The 20,292-nt window shown below is 37.5% G+C and overlaps 1 protein-coding gene across 2 annotated transcripts; it reads left to right on the top strand.

Annotated features, from left to right (window-relative positions):
- Positions 1 to 1,111: 1,111 nt before the first annotated feature.
- Positions 1,112 to 20,072, top strand: LOC307137202 (uncharacterized protein). Of its 2 annotated transcripts, XR_013817884.1 has the most exons (3): positions 1,112 to 1,234; positions 13,531 to 13,797; positions 17,321 to 20,072. XR_013817884.1 is itself a non-coding variant. In XM_079834703.1 (2 exons), exons 1-2 carry the CDS (start codon positions 13,713 to 13,715, stop codon positions 18,766 to 18,768), a joined length of 1,533 nt encoding a protein of 510 aa, XP_079690829.1. In that variant the 5' UTR covers positions 13,544 to 13,712; the 3' UTR covers positions 18,769 to 20,066. The 2 variants fall into 2 exon arrangements, 1 of the variants encoding a protein (XP_079690829.1); XM_079834703.1 differs by lacking the exon at positions 1,112 to 1,234 and having other exon boundaries at positions 13,544 to 13,797; positions 17,321 to 20,066.
- Positions 20,073 to 20,292: the final 220 nt, after the last annotated feature.

The following is a 20,292-nucleotide window of genomic DNA, read 5'->3' as shown; positions in this document are numbered from 1 at the left end:
TTTTTAAATAATAGATACATTTTTTATTATTATAATTATTATATGTATAGATATAAATGTATTTTATATATATATATATATATATATATATATATATATATATATATATATATAAAATTATAGTTTAACTTTTTGAATGAAATTACTGATATAAATCAACTTTTTGATGATATTCGAATTATATGACCAACACCTGTACATATAAAACATCTGAAAGCAAATTCTTTTATCTGCTAAAGTCAAGAAATGACGTGGCTAAGACGTGGTGAGGAGGTCAAAATAATTGGTCATCAGCTGGTCTTTAGACAACGTTGTGGGGAGGTAAGGAAGCGACCAAGCGCTGCAGTCGAGATCGCAACTTCTGTTCTTCGTTGCCACAACGTCGTGGTATAGTCTTTTGGTGACGTGACGAACCCACGACCAATACTGACGTCACTTTTGGTCGCCGTTACGTCACGTGTTTGCTGGGTGTGATTTTGGTTGTAATTTGTTTAAATAAATATTTACAAAAGAATATAGTTTTTGTGTCTGTCCGCTGAATGTGATCCTCTCAGATTATCCTGCGCGGCCATATGGGAAAGTGAATCAAATTAATTTTCACGGTAACATTAACCAGATCAACATTGTGAACCAAATTCTTCAAAACGTCAGTGAAAACATCAAATGAACATGCAATAAAATAAAATATTTTCTTCCCTGCAAACGATACTAAGAAGAATGTGAATATTTAACCAAGTCAAAAACAAAGGTAAGCCGATATCCGTATTAAGTCCAGTCTCAGCAAATGCAAAACGCCATTAAAGGCAGCACCTTTTAAAGTAAAAAAAAAGTGATAAAAGTTACATAAACAGTAAAAGCTCTTTGTGGTTTCTCGGTTTGATCCATTCGAGCAACAATAAACCACACAAAACATAGGCGTTTGTGTTAGTGTGTTAGTGATTTTGAGTTTGTGTTAGTGATTCCTATATAGAAAATCGCTCCCCGCTACAGCAGTGACGTCACGCGCAAACAACCTATTGAGGTTTTTGGACGCGTGATTTGATTCTGGAACCGGGCCTGTTTAAGAATATGCGGCCCCTTTAAGAAAAATGACGCGCACTGAGCATGCGCAGAAGAGAGAAGCGCGAGAGACGAGCTGAGATCAGTTGAAGCTGAAAGCGACGCTGTTAACGATCGTGAATGAAGGACAAAAGTGGAATATTTTCTCCGGATGCCTTATATTTCCAGTCTGCAGGTGAGAGATGTTTCTTAGATTACAGAGTTTAACATTAATCAGCTCCAGAGTTTACATGTTTAAGGACCAATGTAATGAAATGCGTTGTGTGTCCTGGTTTATTATGAGTGTAATAATATGTTGGCAGAGAGTTTTTCACAGACTCTGACTCTATTACACCAATAAAATGTGCTTAATGTGCCACTTTACAGAAGATCTCAGACATCAGCATAATGAATGAGGGGAAAACAGGGAACTTTAGGAGACAAAGAGGCTTTTCAGCAGCTCAGATAAACATGATGGTCCTGTTGTTTCTCTCAGACTTTGGACAGGAGTTCAACAAACCTTGTTTTAATGCAATTAATATCTAACTTGTATCAAAATACTCCATATTCCTGACAGAAAACGTGTTCACTTCATTTAAATGTAATTAAAGGGTCATTCCATGTCAAATCAACAATTTTACCCATTGAAAAAAAAAGAAGAATAGAAGGATATCAAGATATCTTTAATATTTTTAGAATAACAGGCATACAAACTTTGGAAAAATAATATTTATGGCTCTCAGGTATATTATATGCAATTGTGTTTATAGAAAAAACGAGATCCATTTCTAGTTTCAACATTATTTGTTGTTCAGATATTCCTCTGTAAAAGACAAAAGTATCAGCTGTGTGTAAAGTGACCCACGTTTGGTTTTTGGCCACTGAAAATGTGAACAATTGACCAATTTACTCATGAAACCACATTAAGATCTCCAGATTTTACTAATAGTCCTACCAATCTCTGTTTAAAACTAAAATAAAGCTGCCATCTTTTTTAAAGTCGTTTTTACCCTCCTGTAATTTGGCTCTGAATCTCAGGTGAAAATTGTCATATTGACCCCCCTCTAAAGAATTGTAGATTACTCAGTAAATATATATCCATGACATTTAATATTTTGGCTTTCATTAATATTTATGTTTTTCTTTCTTCATAAAAAAATATTAACAAAATAAAAATTAAGCCAGGTCTGGTCAACTCACAATAAATTCAGTAACTTGTCTTTGATTTTTCCAGATCTGGTTCTGTGGGCGTCAGTATCTTGATTCTTCATTATTGACTGCTTTAGTAGCTGTGAAATAATGACCAGTATATGGATTATAAATTATAGAGAAAAGCATCTAAATGATCGTTTTAATCGTAGTGAATGACAGAACTGACCTTTGCACATTAAAGATACTTTAACACTTTACAATAAGGTCTCATTTGTTAACATAAGTTAATGTATTAACTAACAATCAACAATACATTTGTTTTAATATTTTTTTCAATCTTTGTTAATGTTAGTTAATATAAATCCAGCTGTTCATTGTTGGTTCACGTTACTTGTAACAAATGTTAACAAATACAACTTTTGTAAATGTTGAAATTAACAATAAGTAAGATTTAGAGATGCACCGATGTATGATTTTTGATCGATTTACAACCATCGGCATATCGGCTATAGGATGAATGGTTTATTAATGAACTGCGGGAAGGCACTGCGCTGTATAATGTCTGCTGCATAATCCAAGATCATAATGTAATATTCCTGCTGCGCTGCTGTCTGCGTTTTAATGTTAAAGGGTTAGTTCACCCAAAAATGAAAATTCTGTCATTAATTACTTACCCTCATGTCTAGGGTTGGGCATCGTTTTGATTTGAACGATTCTGATTCCGATTCCGATTCTTAGTTTCGATTACGGTTCTTTTCGATTCTCGATTCCGATTCTTTGAGGGGTGGAGTCACAACATGTCACAGGCTCATTTCACAGAGGAAAATTGTATTTTGATTCAATAATGAGTTTTAGTTTTGGGACTTTCTCCGCTGGCATTTTCACTTGCTTTGCTGCAAAGGTGAATGGAGTTTCACACCGAGTCCCGGTTTAACAATAGCATTAACAGCAGTCATTAGGACTGCTACTAGCGTGGGCAATTTGCGTATAGCTACATTTATCTACGAGGGGGAAAAATAATTTCAGTAACGTTGTTGTTCACCACAATTCGCAATTTGGTCAAGGGGTTTACACTACAATCACTTAGCTGATTATGATGAGGTGGGATAATGTTAGTTCACCCTGAAATGAAAATAAAGCCATCTTTTACTCACCCAGCTGTTGTTCAAATGCGCGTGTTCCAGTGTGTGCGCACTCCAAGCCGCAGTAGCCTCGTGCAATATTGTCATGACAACCGGTAGGCCTACACAATATTCACTTAAGGAGGTTATATTATTAGTATTATTACTTATCATATACGTTATAGAAAAGACGAGAATCGCGTTTTTTTCTATTGAGCTTGATTTCTCAAAATGGTGCGCGCGTGTGTGTGTGTGTGTGTGTGTGTGTGTGTGCTTATCGTGGGTGCAATGACAACAGTGCGAGTTATTATAGTAGGCATGAGCTCCGGCGGCTGCTGACGGCTCATAGTGCACACAGAGGAGCGCGCTCAGAATAACGGCCGAGCTCAGTGTTTTGACTGAATAATACGGTTTCTTTCTCGCAAAACCTTATAGTGTGCCCCTGAACACTTTCCATATGGCGCGCGTCTCCCTGTATCGTTGCGTGATACATTTGTTTAATTTTTGTAATGTTTTAGCTGATCGCCATTCACTGCCATAATAGGAAGGAGCGCGTGCAGGAACAGTATTTTAAATGTCATAGGACATAGGGCACTGGGACAACATCAGGGTAAGTAAAAGAAGGCTTTATTTTCATTTCAGGGTGAACTATCCCTTTAATAACGTTGGTTAGCGCAGGGTTGCCCGAGGAGGACAGACCTGCGCAGCATTTCAAACACGCTACACTCGTTAATTTATAGCTACACCACATATTTGTAGTGCATCCTCCCGTGCAAGAAATAAGTTTGTCATGTGTTGCACTGTGCCGACCCAGGCTTTTTTTTTTTTTGTGAAATAAAGCCACACTTTTGAGCGCCGCTTACCGTGCTCCATGGCTGCAACAGAACAAATGGGCGCGGCAAGCACTTCCGAAAACTTGCGCGTTTGGAACCGATGATCGGAATCGAAAACAAAATTTCTAAACGATTCCAATGGCATCGTTATTTTTTAAACGGTTCCAAGTTGGAACCGGTTCTCGATGCCCAACCCTACTCATGTCGTTGGACACCCGTAAGACCTCCGTTCATTTTCGGAACAGAAATTAAGATATTTTAGTGTGGCTCTGAAAGGCCTCCATTGACACAATGCACGGTTCAGTATCAAGACCCTTAAAAGACACTAAAGACGTCGTTACAAAGTCCATCTCACTACAGTGGTTCTAAAATAACTTTATGAATCGGCGACAATAGTTTTTGTGCGCAAAAAAACCCTAAATAACGACTTATATAGTGATGACGATTTCAAAACACGGCCTCATGAAGCTTCGAAGCGTTATGAATCAGTGAGTCGATTCAGCAGTTTGAATCGCCAAATATCAGCAGTTTATATTTGCTTATTATTTATTAAATCCAGGTAATTGGTTGATAAAACATTGATTAAAATATAAGATACAATTTATATAAAACGAAATTCAGTTTAAAGAAACAACACAACAAAACTTAATGAAGCAGTCAAAGTTATTTCTAACCCCCATGACATATTCTGACATATTGCGCATCTTTGTCCTGTTCACTTTTCTTAATCAACGTAAATTAAATAAAAAAATTACATTATAATATTTAAACATATGAAACGAAATAGGTGTTTGATGGCTACAACAAATATAGTAGGCTACAGTACAGAGAAATGTAATGTCGGAGCGCACATGGTTTTACCGGTGAGCAATTCATGAGTGGAGCTCCACTTCGCTCACATGTTCTGGTTAGGTAGGCAGGTTTTTTGTATTCATTTTTAATTTTTCTATTTCCTGTCGCTGTGCATGCTCTTTTACTGTAGGTTATATGGCAGTGTAAACAGCTAAATAACCCTTTTATTTAAAGGTTTAATGTAGGCCATAGTAGTCCATAGCATTACGATTGCAAGAATGTTGGACTCGCACTGTATAAATCCGGCCAGACTGATTTGCTGAAATCAAAATGCGAACAGTGAAGGAGATTTGCCGTTAGCGCGAGCCACTTGCTGTGAAGCGGGAGCCCAGCCAGCACCGGCATAGGATTCTGCTGGGTCTTAAAGCCTTCCGCGAACGGCTATGTTCGCAAATCAAACAGTGATTTTTCTCAAAGGAATGATTGTTTCTCAGTTTAGATCGTATGCCTGAATATACGGGACAAACTTCGTTTCGTATGGCTTTCATATGGAATGCTTCATTGATGCCTTGAATACGGGACTATTCCGGTTGGCAGACGGAATCTAGTCATAAAAATGGAATTTACTGCATAACGCATAACATGAATTAATTTACCTCACACACAAACTCAAAGGTCTTCACGGCAACCCGTCAAAATAAAAGTTCAGTTTAACAAAGTAATTGTGACTGAATTATATAAATGTTGTACAGTAGGGATGGGCGATATGGCCTAAAATCCATATTGCGATATACATTGCAGCCTCTTGCGATAACGATATATATTGCGATATAAATATTATAATAGAACCATTTCAGAACGGGTTAGACCCTAAGGAAAGCCACACTGCTAAATGTATTTTTTTTTTTTAAAGAAAGAAACGTTGTATGTAGTTTTGAGAACATTTATTGTGCAAAACTGTAATTATAACATATTGTTGCAGATAAATAAAATTCAAGTACACTAGCTGCAGAGACTTAAACAAAAAAAAAGCAGAACGTTTTAAAAACGTCCTGTACGCGCTTATCCATATAATGGCAGTGAATATCAACCAGGCTAAAACTTTACAAAAATTATACAAAAGTATCACGCAATGCTACAGGGAGATGCGTGCCAGATCTGTACCAATTTCGGTACCACTATTTTTTATTTATTTAAGTATTTAAAAAAATTGAATGCAATTCATTACGTTTATTATTTATGATGATAATTATTATAAGTAAATAATAATTGTATTTGCTATGTTCAGGGAAAAAGGACTACTGTCAAATAAAAATAAAGAAAATAATAAGAACAAATAATTTAAATACAAGCAGCAGCACAAATAAATACTTTTGAGCAAAGATACTAATAAAATAAACTATGTTTTTCAGGTAGCCTACGTCTAACATTAGTTTTCAGGTACAGTAGGCCTACAGAAAATGATCAAATGTAAAATAACATTGCATATTTGACTGTATAAATTAAAGATTAATCCTATTAAACTTACAAAAACATTTCAATCAAGAGCAGTGAGTGATGTCCTTGTCTTTTGTTGTTTGACATTAAACAGACAGCAGTAAACCTTTAAGTTAACCTTTAAGACCTAATGCTACTGCCCCTTTAAGACCTAATGCTACTGCCCCTTTAAGACCTAATGCTACTGCCCCTTTAAGACCTAATGCTACTGCCCCTTTAAGACCTAATGCTACTGCCCCTTTAAGACCTAATGCTACTGCCCCTTTAAGACCTAATGCTACTGCCCTTTTAAGACCTAATGCTACTGCCATTTTAAGACCTAATGCTACTGCCCCTTTAAGACCTAATGCTACTGCCCCTTTAAGACCTAATGCTACTGCCCCTTTAAGACCTAATGCTACTGCCCCTTTAAGACCTAATGCTACTGCCCCTTTAAGACCTAATGCTACTGCCCTTTTAAGACCTAATGCTACTGCCCCTTTAAGACCTAATGCTACTGCCCCTTTAAGACCTAATGCATGGATATGCGTTGTCTTTCTCGACAGTATAAAGTTCACTTAAGGCATATACAGACTATGTCTGCTAGAATACTCACCAAGATGGACATGTTGACATACTTTTTGTGTGAGTTTGTCCGTTCAAGAGCGAGATTTGAAAGAGAACTCAATATTTGCGCGCTGTGAGACGTGTGCGCGCTCTCAGATGAGTGCACAGAGACACATTTTCTCCCAGCGCGCGCAACTTCTCATTGGCGTCTTCTGGCTCTACACCCGGGTGATGACGGAGAAAACGACTGGTCACATTCCAACATACGGCAGCACTCGCATGCATTGAACAAAGTTTACAAAGAGAGAATTATTTGAAAAATTTGAAAGAAAAAAAAATGGTCCCGGTTGGGAAACACTGTAGAGACTACAAAGACAGTGAGCGTGTGTGTGTGTGTGTGTGTGTGTGTGTGTGTGTCTGTCATCAACGTGCATTATCGCGATAGTGCAATAGACTTAAAATCTCTATTGTAGGCCAATTTTGTAACGTTTATATCGCATATCGTTTATATTGCCCATTACTATTGTACAGTAGAATTTAGCTATGTCTCAATGTAATAATAATATATGTATTTAATAGGGATGCACCGATATGAACATTTTGGCCGATACCGATAACCGATAATTCTTAATATTTGAAAGCCGATAACCGATATATTGGCCGATAAATCTAAATACAAATTTTAATAAACTCTGAGAGCCTGATTACAAAAACAAAAGGCTCACCATTAAAAGCCATGTCCCAAACACTTCAACATAAATCAAACCTATACACTACAGTAGCCTATTTGAACCAGTGTGAGATTCCTTACCTTTTCAAATTAATTTTACACTCCTATGGCCAAATTTTTTTTTTTTAACACTTTACAATAAGGTTTAATTTTTGTTAGTATTAGTTAACCAACAATGAATGAACAATACTTCAACAGGATTTATTAATTTTAGTTCAAGTTAATCTCAACATATTCAGACCCAAAGTTGTGTCTTTTAACATTAGGTATGAACTGTGAATGGACTGTTACAAAACACAAACATTTTATTACTAAAAGAAACAAAGGTTATTGCTCTCTGTTTGTTCATGATAGTTAATGCATTAATAAAATGAGACCTTATTTGTAAAATGTTACCAAAAATTATATTGTCTAAAAAATAAAAATAATATACCTAAATAATGCAAACAAGTAATTGAACAGCATTACTTAGGCTGTATAATAAAGAATCAGAATGCAAGTGCATGAAATAACCTCCGCACAGACGATAAAGAAATGGTTTAAATCAAACCATATTGTTGATGGAAATGATCCGAGAACAATAAAAGTGCTAATTATAAAAAATAATGCTTGTGTTTTTGAAAAAAATGTTTAATATTACAGTAGGCTAATAGTATACATCTGTAATATTAGTCTAGTCTATTAGGAATAATGTTGCTGTTTGAGAGCGCGCTGAAGCTGGAGAGAATGAACGAACAACCATAAACTGAAGCGCTTAGAAGTTTAATTAACAACTAAACGCATCATATATGAGAACAATCAGATATTTATACAAAATAAATATAATATTACAACTTATATTAGCACAAAATCACGCATAGGTGAAGGGTTATAACTCCTGTGGATGCTCTTCCCCTGTTTGAGAGCGTGCTGAAACTTAAGATGATCACCGGTACAGTGAAGCACTGCGGGTTATTGACTCAACGAAACGCATCCTATATGACTTTAATCAGATGTTTATACTACAAAAACGTAATATTACGACTTACATATGCTTAAAATGACGCGAATGCACAAGCGAACTTGACTGTGCTGGTCAGAATGCGTTGTTGACGCTTCCCACAACAGCGCGCTGAAAAACAACTAAACCCAGAGAATTCACTACGTTTTATAACAGAAATATTCTCATTGCAGTGTTATGTATAAGACAGTCCCAGTAGTTATTAATGCTGTGCATTTCTGTTTGAAATGCGCGCGCCGGTACAATGAAGTGCTTTACTGCATCGTTAATTAACTCAACCAAACGCATCCTATATGGGATTATATACACAAAATAATAAATATAATATTACAACTTACAATGGCACAAAAGGCTGTGAATGCACAAGCGAACTTGACTGTGCTCGTCATGAAGGTGTAACTCCGTGGGCGCGCGCTGAAGCTAAAGACCGGTACAATGAAGTGCTTTACTGCATCGTTAATTAACTCAACCAAACGCATCCTATATGGGATTATATACACAAAATAATAAATATAATATTACAACTTACAATGGCACAAAAGGCTGTGAATGCACAAGCGAACTTGACTGTGCTCGTCATGAAGGTGTAACTCCGTGGGCGCGCTCTTCCCTCAACAAACGCGCTGAAACACAACGCTCTTTTACAGCCTATTCTATTCTCATTATCATTTTATGTAGATTATAGAAGACTTGTGCTGCACATGTTGCACATAACTGTATTTTCCTTTTCGAAGTGATTCCAAACATATTTAGAGCAATTCAAACCCATCATGGTGGACAGCGCGTCCGTCTCAGCTGAAGGAAATAATACATTATCTATCGGCTTGACTATATCGGTCAAATTTTCTTATTGGACCGATAACGATAACATCAAAAATAATCATTTATCGGCCGATAACGATATGTTGCCGATATATCGTGCATCCCTAGTATTTAATTTATACAGTGAAGGATATGCAGTGTTATTTAACATTTGTTTACTTTATTTCTGTACCTGGAAACTGTTAAACCTACCTAAAAAGCACTGTTTATTTCATATGTATCTTTGTTCTGTTGTAATTATGTTGGCCTGCTGAATGTTAAATGGATCCAGTCTATGTTCACTAGAAATGATTTTTGATAATGCAGCAATAAAGTAGCTAGTAGGCTAGAAGTTAATGTATGTTTTTCTTTTTAACTCTGCTGATTTAAAACACTTTATTTTAATGACAACATTTTGAATAAGAGGGCAAAGACAAATATCGGTATCGGCCAATAATTGTCTGTTAAAATCGGTATCTGCCCCAAAAAATCTTATCGGTGCATCCTTACCAAGATTAATAAATGCTGTAGAAGTGCAGTTCATTATTAGTTCATGTTAACTAATGAAACCTTATTGTAAAGTGTTACCGATACTTTATACTCGCACACATGGGCGTCAGAATCAAAAAATGTGGTTGGGTCCTCTCCCAGAAAAATTTTACTGGAGTAGATGCCATTTACATTAAGTATAGACCACCTTCCCAAGTGTATTCGTCACACTCAGGCTGTTCTTAACCCTGCCTGTTACCAACTGCGAGATCCTTCTCTCAACTTAAAAGAGTGAAGAATAAACTCAGGACAACCATGAGACAGAAGCGGCCGTCTACACTCTCCCTGCTGGCTATTGAATCCGAAACTAGTCAAGGGAATGGACTTTGAGGATTTAATTTTGCTTGCTCAAAGTCTAGAAAAAAGATGCTCTGCTAAAGGTAAGGCATTCATAATTATTTGTGGGCAAATATGAGACTGTTGTTGAATTTGAAGGTTTTTAGAGATGCTTGTGAAGTTTGGCATGTGTTTGCTGCTGTGCTTCTCTGTGGTGCTGAATTCAGCTGTTGATATGGTTGCTTGCAGAAATGTTCACAAGTCCCTAATGTCCAAGTCAAGTCTCAAATCTTTCAGGTCCAAGTCAAGTTTCAAGTCTCAAGTCTTTCAGTTCCAAGTCAAGTTTCAAGTCTGTGAGGTCCAATCAAGTCAAGTCGAGTCAAGTCTCAAGTTTTTCAGGTCCAAGTCCAAGTCAAGTTTCAAGTCTGCGAGGTCCAAGTCAAGTCTTTCAGGTCCAAGTCAAGTTTCAAGTCTGTGAGGTCCAAGTCAAGTCTTTCAGGTCCAAGTCAAGTTTCAAGTCTGTGAGGTCCAAGTCAAGTCTTTCAGGTCCAAGTCAAGTTTCAAGTCTGTGAGGTCCAAGTCAAGTCTTTCAGGTCCAAGTCAAGTTTCAAGTCTGTGAGGTCCAAGTTAAGTCTTTCAGGTCCAAGTCAAGTCTCAAGTTTTTCAGGTCCAAGTCCAAGTCAAGTTTCAAGTCTTTGAGGTCCAAGTCAAGTCGAGTCAAGTCAAGTCTCAAGTCTTTCAGGTCCAAGTCAAGTCAAATCAAGTCTTTGTTCTATTTTTAGCAATATTTTTTTCCAGCTAGTTGTTATAATTAACAGTGTATTGATGTCACAGGGTGTTTTGGTGTTGGTTCATGTTCATGTTTTTAGTTTGTCATGTTCACTGTCTTGCTTCCTGGTTTGTCATGTGACTCCCATGCCCTCATGTGATCTTGTGTCATGTCATTGGTTCATTGTCTGATCATCGTTCACAGGTGTCCCTTGTCTTGTCATTAGTCCATGTGTATTTAAGCCCTCATGTTTGCCATGTGTCCTTGTCTTCTGTCCCTTCTTGTTAACTGATTATTGTTTAATTGGCCCCACCTGTTTCTCGCCTGATTTGTGCCCTTTATAGTCTCCTCGTGTTTGCAGTCTTGTGTCAGATCGTTGGTCGTTTGTCTCCTGGGGCCTATACCATGAAGCCGGTTTAGCTGGCTAGCCAGATATGTTTAAGCTTAGTTTGTGCTAATCCTGGGTTTTAGGTACCATTAAAGTGATTTGGCTTTTAGCAGTGTTCATTTCCTGTAACGCTAACGCTAATGCTCCATGGGAGGTTATGTTCTGGATAAGAGATCAAACTGAAATCGGACCAATCAGCTGTGAGCAAAGTGACACACCTCTGATGCAATAAAGTCCCTGTTTCTATTCCAAAATAAAGGTCACTATATAGCAAATGTTTTTTAAAGACTAAAGCGTCTGGCTTTTAACAATGCTTATTTAATATAATAATAATAATTTTATAATTTTGTATAATATAATATGTAATTATTATACCCGTATTCAATTACACATGTATCATTTTAGTTAATCAATCATTAATAGGCACTTAGTTGAAACTAATATAAATAGCCTATACAAAGGTCATACAAATAAGGTTTAAAATCAATAAAAAAGCAATAAAAATTACTACATTACTCAATTCTCTATATATCAACTAAACTAACTTCATAACTTTTACTTGCATTGACGTAGTGAATATTTTCTTTAAGTTGTACTCTTTTATAGACAGCTCTTTTCTTCTTGCTGTGTGAATTTGTTTAAATTCTTAATATTTTTCAATCATGTAATATTCTGCAGAAGAGAGAAATGAATCTCGCTGCTTCTCTCGTGAGAAGTGAATCTCAGTGTCACTGATCCACAGCGTGTGATTGGCTGTTCACTGCTGATGTCACAGCTAAACTCCTAAACTCAGGATCAAAGCCTGAGTTGACAGAGAAAGCTGATGATCAGCATCATGGGACCAACAAAGCCTGAATAGATTGGTTTGGTTTTGGGTTTTTGTTTTGTTTTGTGTTTGTGTTTATTATTTTGTCAATAAATCCACCTTTATCTGCAATTGAGTCCTCGCTCCCAGTTTTCCTTTGCGCAACGTAATGCTGCTGTGTAACACCACAGCTTCCCTTCGGATTAATTGATTGCTTTTCAAATTAAATAAAGTTTTGTAAGGTACGGCTTGACTATATTGTTACTATTTCTTGCTCATTTATTTAACAGCAGTTTTCTAATGGGTTATGAATTTGCATGCCTTCAGATGCGTCACCCTAGGGTCCACTTCAAATGTGGTCACTCTAGGGCACTATACTGTGTTAATCTGGGCCTGTTAATGTGCCACTTTACAGAAGATCTCAGACATCCGCATAATGAATGAGGGGAAAACAGGGAACTTTAGGAGACAAAGAGGCTTTTCAGCAGCTCAGATAAACATGATGGTCCTGTTGTTTCTCACAGACTTTGGACAGGAGTTCAACAAACATTGTTTTAATGCAATTCATATCTATCTTGTATCAAAATGCTCCATATTCCTGACAGAAAACGCGTTCACTTCATTCAAATGTAATTAAATGGTCATTCCATGTCAAATCAACAATTTTACCCATTGAAAAAAAAAGAAGAATAGAAGGATATCAAGATATCTTTAATATTTTTAGAGTGACAGGCACACAAACTTTGGAAAAATAAAATTATGGCACTCAGGTATATTCTATGAAATTGTGTTGATAGAAAAAACAAGATCCATTTCTAGTTTCAACATTATTTGTTGTTCAGATATTCCTCTGTAAAAGACAAAAGTTTCAGCTGTATGCAAAGTGACCCACGTTTGGTTTTTGACCACTGAAAATGAAAATGAACAATTGTGAACAAAGGTGGCTAAAGTCGACAGATTTTACTAATAGTCCTAGTCCTACCTTTTTAAAGTCGTTTTTACCCTCCTGTAATTTGGCTCTGAATCTCAGGTGAAAATTGTCATATTGACCCCCTCTAAAGAATTGTAGATTACTCAGTAAATATACATCCATGGCATTTAATATTTTTGCTTTCATTAATATTTGTTTTTCTTTCTTCAGAAAGAAAATTTTACAAAATGTATTTTTTAGCCAGGTCTGGTCGACTCTGGTAATTCAGTATAAATTCAGTAACTTGTCTTTGATTTCTCCAGATCTGGTCCTGTGGGCGTCAGTATCTCACAGTGATCACAGTTCACACATACACTGAAGCCCCTCCCACCACTGAAGCCCCTCCCACCACAATTCACCAATAAATACTGGGAATATTCCCATCATCCTACAAGAGAAGGACAAACTCCAGGTGTAGCAGCTGAAATCTGTGTGACTGTTAAAGATGGAGTTTATTAAAGAGGAGATTGAAGACATGAGTTATCCAGAACCATCCAGAATAAAACATGAAGATACTGAGGAACAAATAGGTTGGTGTCCATTCTTGATTCTTCATTATTGACTGCTTTAGTAGCTGTAAAATAATAATCAGTATATGGATGATAAATGATAGATAAATGCATCTAAATGATCATATTCAATCAGTTTTAATCGTAGTGAATGACAGAACTGACCTTTGCACATTAAAGATACTTTAACACTTTACAATAAGTTCTCATTTGTTAACATTAGTTAATGTATTAACTAACAATCAACAATACATTTGTTACAATATTCATAAATCTTTGTTAAAGGTCCCATGGCATGGCATTTTTCTATTATTTTATAATGTTTCCTGAGGTGTACTTATATTGTTAGTATGATTTTTACATCATAAAATGTCATGATGTAGAAATAAAAGGCATTTTGTCTATACTGCTGTTTGCCCTGTGGCTAAATGCCCGGTTACAAGAGGCGTGTCTGCTGTGAGTAGGGTTGCCACCCGTCCCGTAAAATACGGAATCGTCCCGTATTTACAAGCAAAATTACGCATTCCGTATCAAACCAATACGGGATGCGATTTGTTCTGTATTTTACATAGGTCCACACATAGTTCAATAAACACATACGGATTTTGCAGTGTGGAGAATACTGATAGCAAATATAAACAAATCAATTTCACAATAAGTAGTACAGGAGCTAATTTGTGCGTGATTGCGTTTTAGCGGCTTTGTTGTCATAGCGGCGGAGTCTCGAGAAAATGCGCTGTGCCTGTAAACTTGCGCGTTTTTTTAAAAACATGTCGAGCTCGCGTCGCGTGCGTCCACAGTTTAAACGCAAGAGGATCTCCAGATATAGAACTGGATATCAAAAAGGTATCAATGGGTCTGTCCAGTAACTCGTGATGAACCTCAGGCGAACTGCACACTTTATGAGAAGCATTTCAGTTGCTCAGACTGACTGACTTAAAGCAACAGCGGTGACAGACCGGTCTATGTGACAGACACATCTGTGCTTCTAAAGGTAGCCTATAGTTTTTTTTAATGGATAATATATTAATATAATATGCCATACATTATCAGAGCTTGGCAGACAGAATTATTATTTTTAGACAGGTTAATTAATAGATTATAGCCTAATAAATGTAATTATTAATTTATAATTTAGCTACGCTATAATCATACATAACCAATAATCCTATCATATAAAGTTTATGACATTTAAAAACAAATTTAGATAAAAATGGGACAAATAATTACATGATAATATAGTCATACTTTAAGTAAATTAATTAAAAGCAGTTTTTGAAATTCAAAAAAGTGATTATTGGTTCAGAATGACTGCTTAAAGGGACAATGCACCCAAAAATGAAAATTCTGTCATCATTTTCTCACCCTCAAGTTGTTCCAAACATGTATACATTTCTTTGTTATGTTGAACACATAGGAAGATTACTATGGAAGTCAATGGTGCCCCCAAAGAAGCCTGGTTACAAACATTCTTCAAAATATATTCTTTTGTGTTCAGCAGAACAAAGAAACTCATACAGGTCTGGAACATCATGAGGGAGAGTAAATGATGACAGAATTTTCATTTTGGGCTGAACTGTCCCTTTAAAGTGCACCAAATAGGTTACTAAAAAGTTCTTTAGAAATAAATAAAATAATCAAATGTAAAATAATATAAAATGTGTTCTGTTGCAAGTTCACATACTTGATCTCATGTTTTCTTATGGTTTATTGTTGAGCTGTCAAGTTGTCAATGTAGAAATAATAATTTCATGACGTGTTTTTTTTTTGGGGGGGGGGGGGGGGGGGGTGAATGGGTGTCCCTTATTTTGCCACACCAAAGGTGGCAACCCTAGCTGTGAGACTTCAGTAAAAACGCCCACTGTTGTGATTGGCTAACATCTTTGGATTTTAAATGAGCGGAGGGGGCGTGGTTTAACGAGGTCTACGACGCACGAGCTGCTGCTGCCAGAGAGACGGATGGACCTGAGTTCACTTCACATAAGTTCTGTCAGTCTCAGTTCAGTCAGTGAACTGTTGTAGTTACAGCATATACTGCAGGTTATTAGTTTATTTCTAGTCGGAGGGGCTGTCACTCATGTCAGAAAGTTAGTAACTTTAGTAAATTATGGATCAGCGCTGACTCGAGACCCCTTTAGAACGATTCAGTCCGATTTGGTGAACTGATTCTGTTCACTAAAAAGAACCGGTTCAAAAGAAAGATTGTTCGCGAACAGGACATCACGGAGACGGAGCGATTGCTAACAAAGTTATTTATAGTAACTACTGAGTTATGAGAGCGCTGTCTGTCAGCGCGAGTTTATTGTGTTTGTATCTGAGAGTTCTGAATAAACACGAGTCCCAGTCACGCCGAGTCCGTCTTCATCATTATTCTACCAACTTTGTAACACATGCAAAGTACCATTACAGCTGTCCAGATGAACGAGTTACGAGTAAGTGTTGAAAATAGCATTGTTTTTAGATATGTTCCTATCATATGAAAAGCGTCAGTGACGCGCATTGAATAGACAGCGCAAACAAAGACACAACAGCAGTAATCGAATGTAATCCAGTTTATTGTGGGGAAAGCTGGCTAGCCTAGCCGGATACCCTCACGCTTACCCCCCTTCTGCTTAATCTCACGCCGCGTTTGGTGCCTCCGCTGTGGGCCAGATGCAGTACTGGGGGTCGGGGATGTTGGAGGCCGACCGGTCCTGAGCTTCGGCGTGCGTGAGGTTTATCTTTAAAGATGTGACTCTGCCGATGTTTAGCAGAAACGACTGTATGCACATTGTAGAACAGATAGACGCGACGAGGACGTACATAAACACTGACTCACAAGATAGAAAACACCGTTCTGTCGGGAGAGAGAAGCCGCAGTGTGTGCACGAATAATAAATAATTAGCTACACATCAGAAATCACTGATCACAGATCAGAAGGAACTGAAGAAAGACTTCTGTTTTCATTTGTACATCCAAACACTGAGAAACTGCCAGCGTTCACTCGTTCACAACCCATGATCTCTCGAGCGTTTGTATGGGTGTGCCAGATTCTCTGGGCGGGGGAAAGGGAGGAAACCGTTCCTGCTTGGACGTCAAACCAGGAGACTTCAGGATTGGCTCGTCTGGCCTGTCATTTTCTCAAAGGCAGAGAGAGACAGCCAGAACTCGGGTTTACACCGATCAACATTTCTATCCACTTGGGGACATTATTCAGGCTAGGGGAACTCATATTAAGGTTGAAATACCTCATAAAATGAAAATGTCATGCCATGGGACCTTTAATGTTAGTTTAATAAAAATCCAGCTGTTCATTGTTGGTTCACGTTACTTAACAAATGTTAACAAATACAACTTTTGTAAATGTAGAAATTAACATGAACTAAAATTAATAAATGCTGTAGAAGTGCAGTTCATTATTAGTTCATGTTAATTAATGAAACCTTATTGTGTTACCGATACTTTATACTCACACAGGCTGTGTCTTGTTTTCTGCTCAGTGTTTTTAATTTTCACATTTAACCTCATTGAACTGATTCTGACTACTTTATATGTTTATTTTAGACCAGATGGAAGAGAAGGAGCAACAACACAAACTAAATGATGTAAAGAAACTCTGTGACTTCAAAACTCAAGAAACAAAAGCCAAAAAGCTGCACACCTGCTCTCAGTGTGGAAAGAGTTTTTCTCACTCATCAGGTCTCAGGAGACATTTGCGCATTCACTCTGGAGAAAAAACGTATACATGCACTCAGTGTGGAAAGAGTTTCACACAAAAACAACACCTTAACACACACATGAGAATTCACACTGGAGAGAAACCGTATACATGCACTCAGTGTGGAAAGAGTTTTTCTCGAGCATCAGCTCTCAGTAGACATTTGCTCATTCACTCTGGAGAAAAACCATTCAAGTGTGATCAGTGTGGCAAAGGATTTATTTTATCATCACTTCTAAAAAAACACCTGGTAGTTCATTCAGATGAGAAGCCTCATGTGTGTTCTCTCTGTGGAAAGAGTTTTTCATGGCTGAAGAGTTTTAAACTGCACCAGAAAACACATGATGGAGTGAGAGATCATGTGTGTTGTGACTGTGGGAAGAGCTTTACTACAACTAGTCAGCTGAAAGAGCACCAAAGAATTCACACTGGAGAGAAACCGTATACATGCACTCAGTGTGGAAAGAGTTTTTCCCAAGCATCAGGTCTCAGTGTTCATCTGCTCTATCACTCTGGGAAAAAATCATTCAGCTGTGATCAGTGTGGTAAAGGATTTATTTTATCATCAAATCTAAAACAACACCTGACAGTTCATTCAGATGAGAAGCCTCATGTGTGTTCTCTCTGTGGAAAGATCTTTACTACATCTAGTCTTCTGAAACGGCACCAAAGAATTCACACTGGAGAAAAACCTTTCAAGTGCTCATATTGTGACAAGAGATTCACTCTTTCTGGACACCTGAAAACACATGAGCGAGTTCATACTGGAGAGAAGCCATTTAACTGTGATCTTTGTGGTAAAGATTTTATTTCATCATCAAATCTAAAACAACACCTGATAGTTCATTCAGGTGAGAAGCCTCATGTGTGTTCTCTCTGTGGAAAGAGTTTTTCACGACTGTACAGGTTTAAACTGCACCAGAAAACACATGATGGAGTGAGAGATCATGTGTGTTGTGACTGTGGGAAGAGCTTTACTACATCTAGTCAGCTGAAAGAGCACCAAAGAATTCACACTGGAGAGAAGCCGTATACATGCACTCAGTGTGGAAAGAGTTTTTCCCAAGCATCAGGTCTCAGTGTTCATCTGCTCCATCACTCTGGGAAAAAAACATTCAGCTGTGATCACTGTGGTAAAGATTTTATTTCATCATCAAATCTAAATCAACACCTGACAGTTCATTCAGGTGAGAGACCTCATGTTTGTTCTCTCTGTGGAAAGAGTTTTTCATGGCTGAGCAGTTTTAAACGGCACCAGAAAACACATGATGGAGTGAGAGATCATGTGCTGTGACTGTGGGAAGAGCTTTACTACATCTAGTCAGCTGAAACAATAATGCATTATAGCTCTAGACATCTGGCCGGATGGAACTCCTCACAGCCTCTCGTGACTTTTCTAATCAGATCATACATAGACAAAGGGCCTTTGTGTTGATGTGACTCTACACTAATTAGATCCAGGCGCCACCGTGTCTCCGCAAGAGATTGGAGCGTTGAATATTATAGCCCCAAGGCATTCACGTGCCTTTACACCCTCACACACACACCCTTTGTGCGAATGGGCGCACATACTTAGACAAGACACAGGACTGTTTGTGTGACTCACACACATTCGCCTTATATGAACCATCTGGACCAAAACTGCCTCAATAACGTTTAAATATATATATTTCGTTGATTTAATGTCTTTATACAATATATTAAAAGAGCTAGGATGTTTACTGTACGTAAATCAAACTTTGTACGCCAGTAACTGTGGAAATCCTGTAAAACTGTACTCTCAAATCGCAGAATGACGGTGTGTGGTATCTTCTCAATCGCAGAAACTCGACTGTACCGAATCTCGTTCACAAATTACAACAAGATGCATTATTACAAAAGTATCAGCTTTCTAAGAATAGAGGCTTAAAATGAGCACCCCGTTTGATTAGCCAAGAGGAGGGGAGTCCAAAAACAAAGGAAAACTCGCACCTTCTGTCTCCCGGACGTGATTGGATCCCTCCCTCCAATCTCATCTATAAGAACGAGAACTGACCATTAACTCTTTGCATTTTCGCCACTGAGAGAAGGACCCCTTGGCATTTCGCCATTGAGAGGAAGACCACCCTGGCCTTCGCCACCCTGAGAGAAGGCATCCCTGCCACGGAGAGAAAGACCGGCAGCTTCCTCGAACGACTTTATTAAGCTTCAGAGAAATTCTCCCTGGACCCGAAGATCCTTACCGAACTTCCCTGACGATTCGAACTCAGACACTTACACACGAGAAGCCATAGTAATGCAAGTATTCGATTTCACAATCAAACTGCGTGTAAAAGGTTGTCTGAATTATTCCTGTTCACGGGATTGTTAATTTCTTGAGGTCTTTTGTGAAAGGGCTGTGAAGCTGTCTCTCTCTCTCGCTCTCTCTCTCTCACTCTCTCGCTCGTTAATTCTCTCTTTCCATCATTCTTTCCCCCTTTATATTATTCGTTAAGTTTGATTTTTCCTGGTTTTATACCATGTTGTTGTTTTTCTCCTACCTATATATGCATATTTACCCCGTGTGACTTGTAGCTTTGTATACTTTAGTTGTTTTATTAAAACCCAATAATTTCATTGAATTGAATCCGTATTGTTTTGCTCACAAAGATCGAAGTCAATGAGACGTAAGATCTTAGCTACCAATCAAGCTTGATTTTCTTGTATTACTACTTCAGTAATACAAATTGTACAAACATAAGGAAATATTATTTGTCCTGATCAAGCAGATTAATGTTTCTTAAAGTTTGTAAGATTGATAATTGATGAAGAAATCAATTTGGATAGAGGTTACTTTTAC

The sequence above is a fragment of the Gobio gobio genome (assembly GCF_949357685.1).
Source record: "Gobio gobio genome assembly, chromosome: 14".
Classification (NCBI taxonomy): Eukaryota; Metazoa; Chordata; class Actinopteri; order Cypriniformes; family Gobionidae; genus Gobio; species Gobio gobio.
Note: the sequence above shows the minus strand (reverse complement) of the source record. Positions and strands in the feature narration are given on the sequence as shown.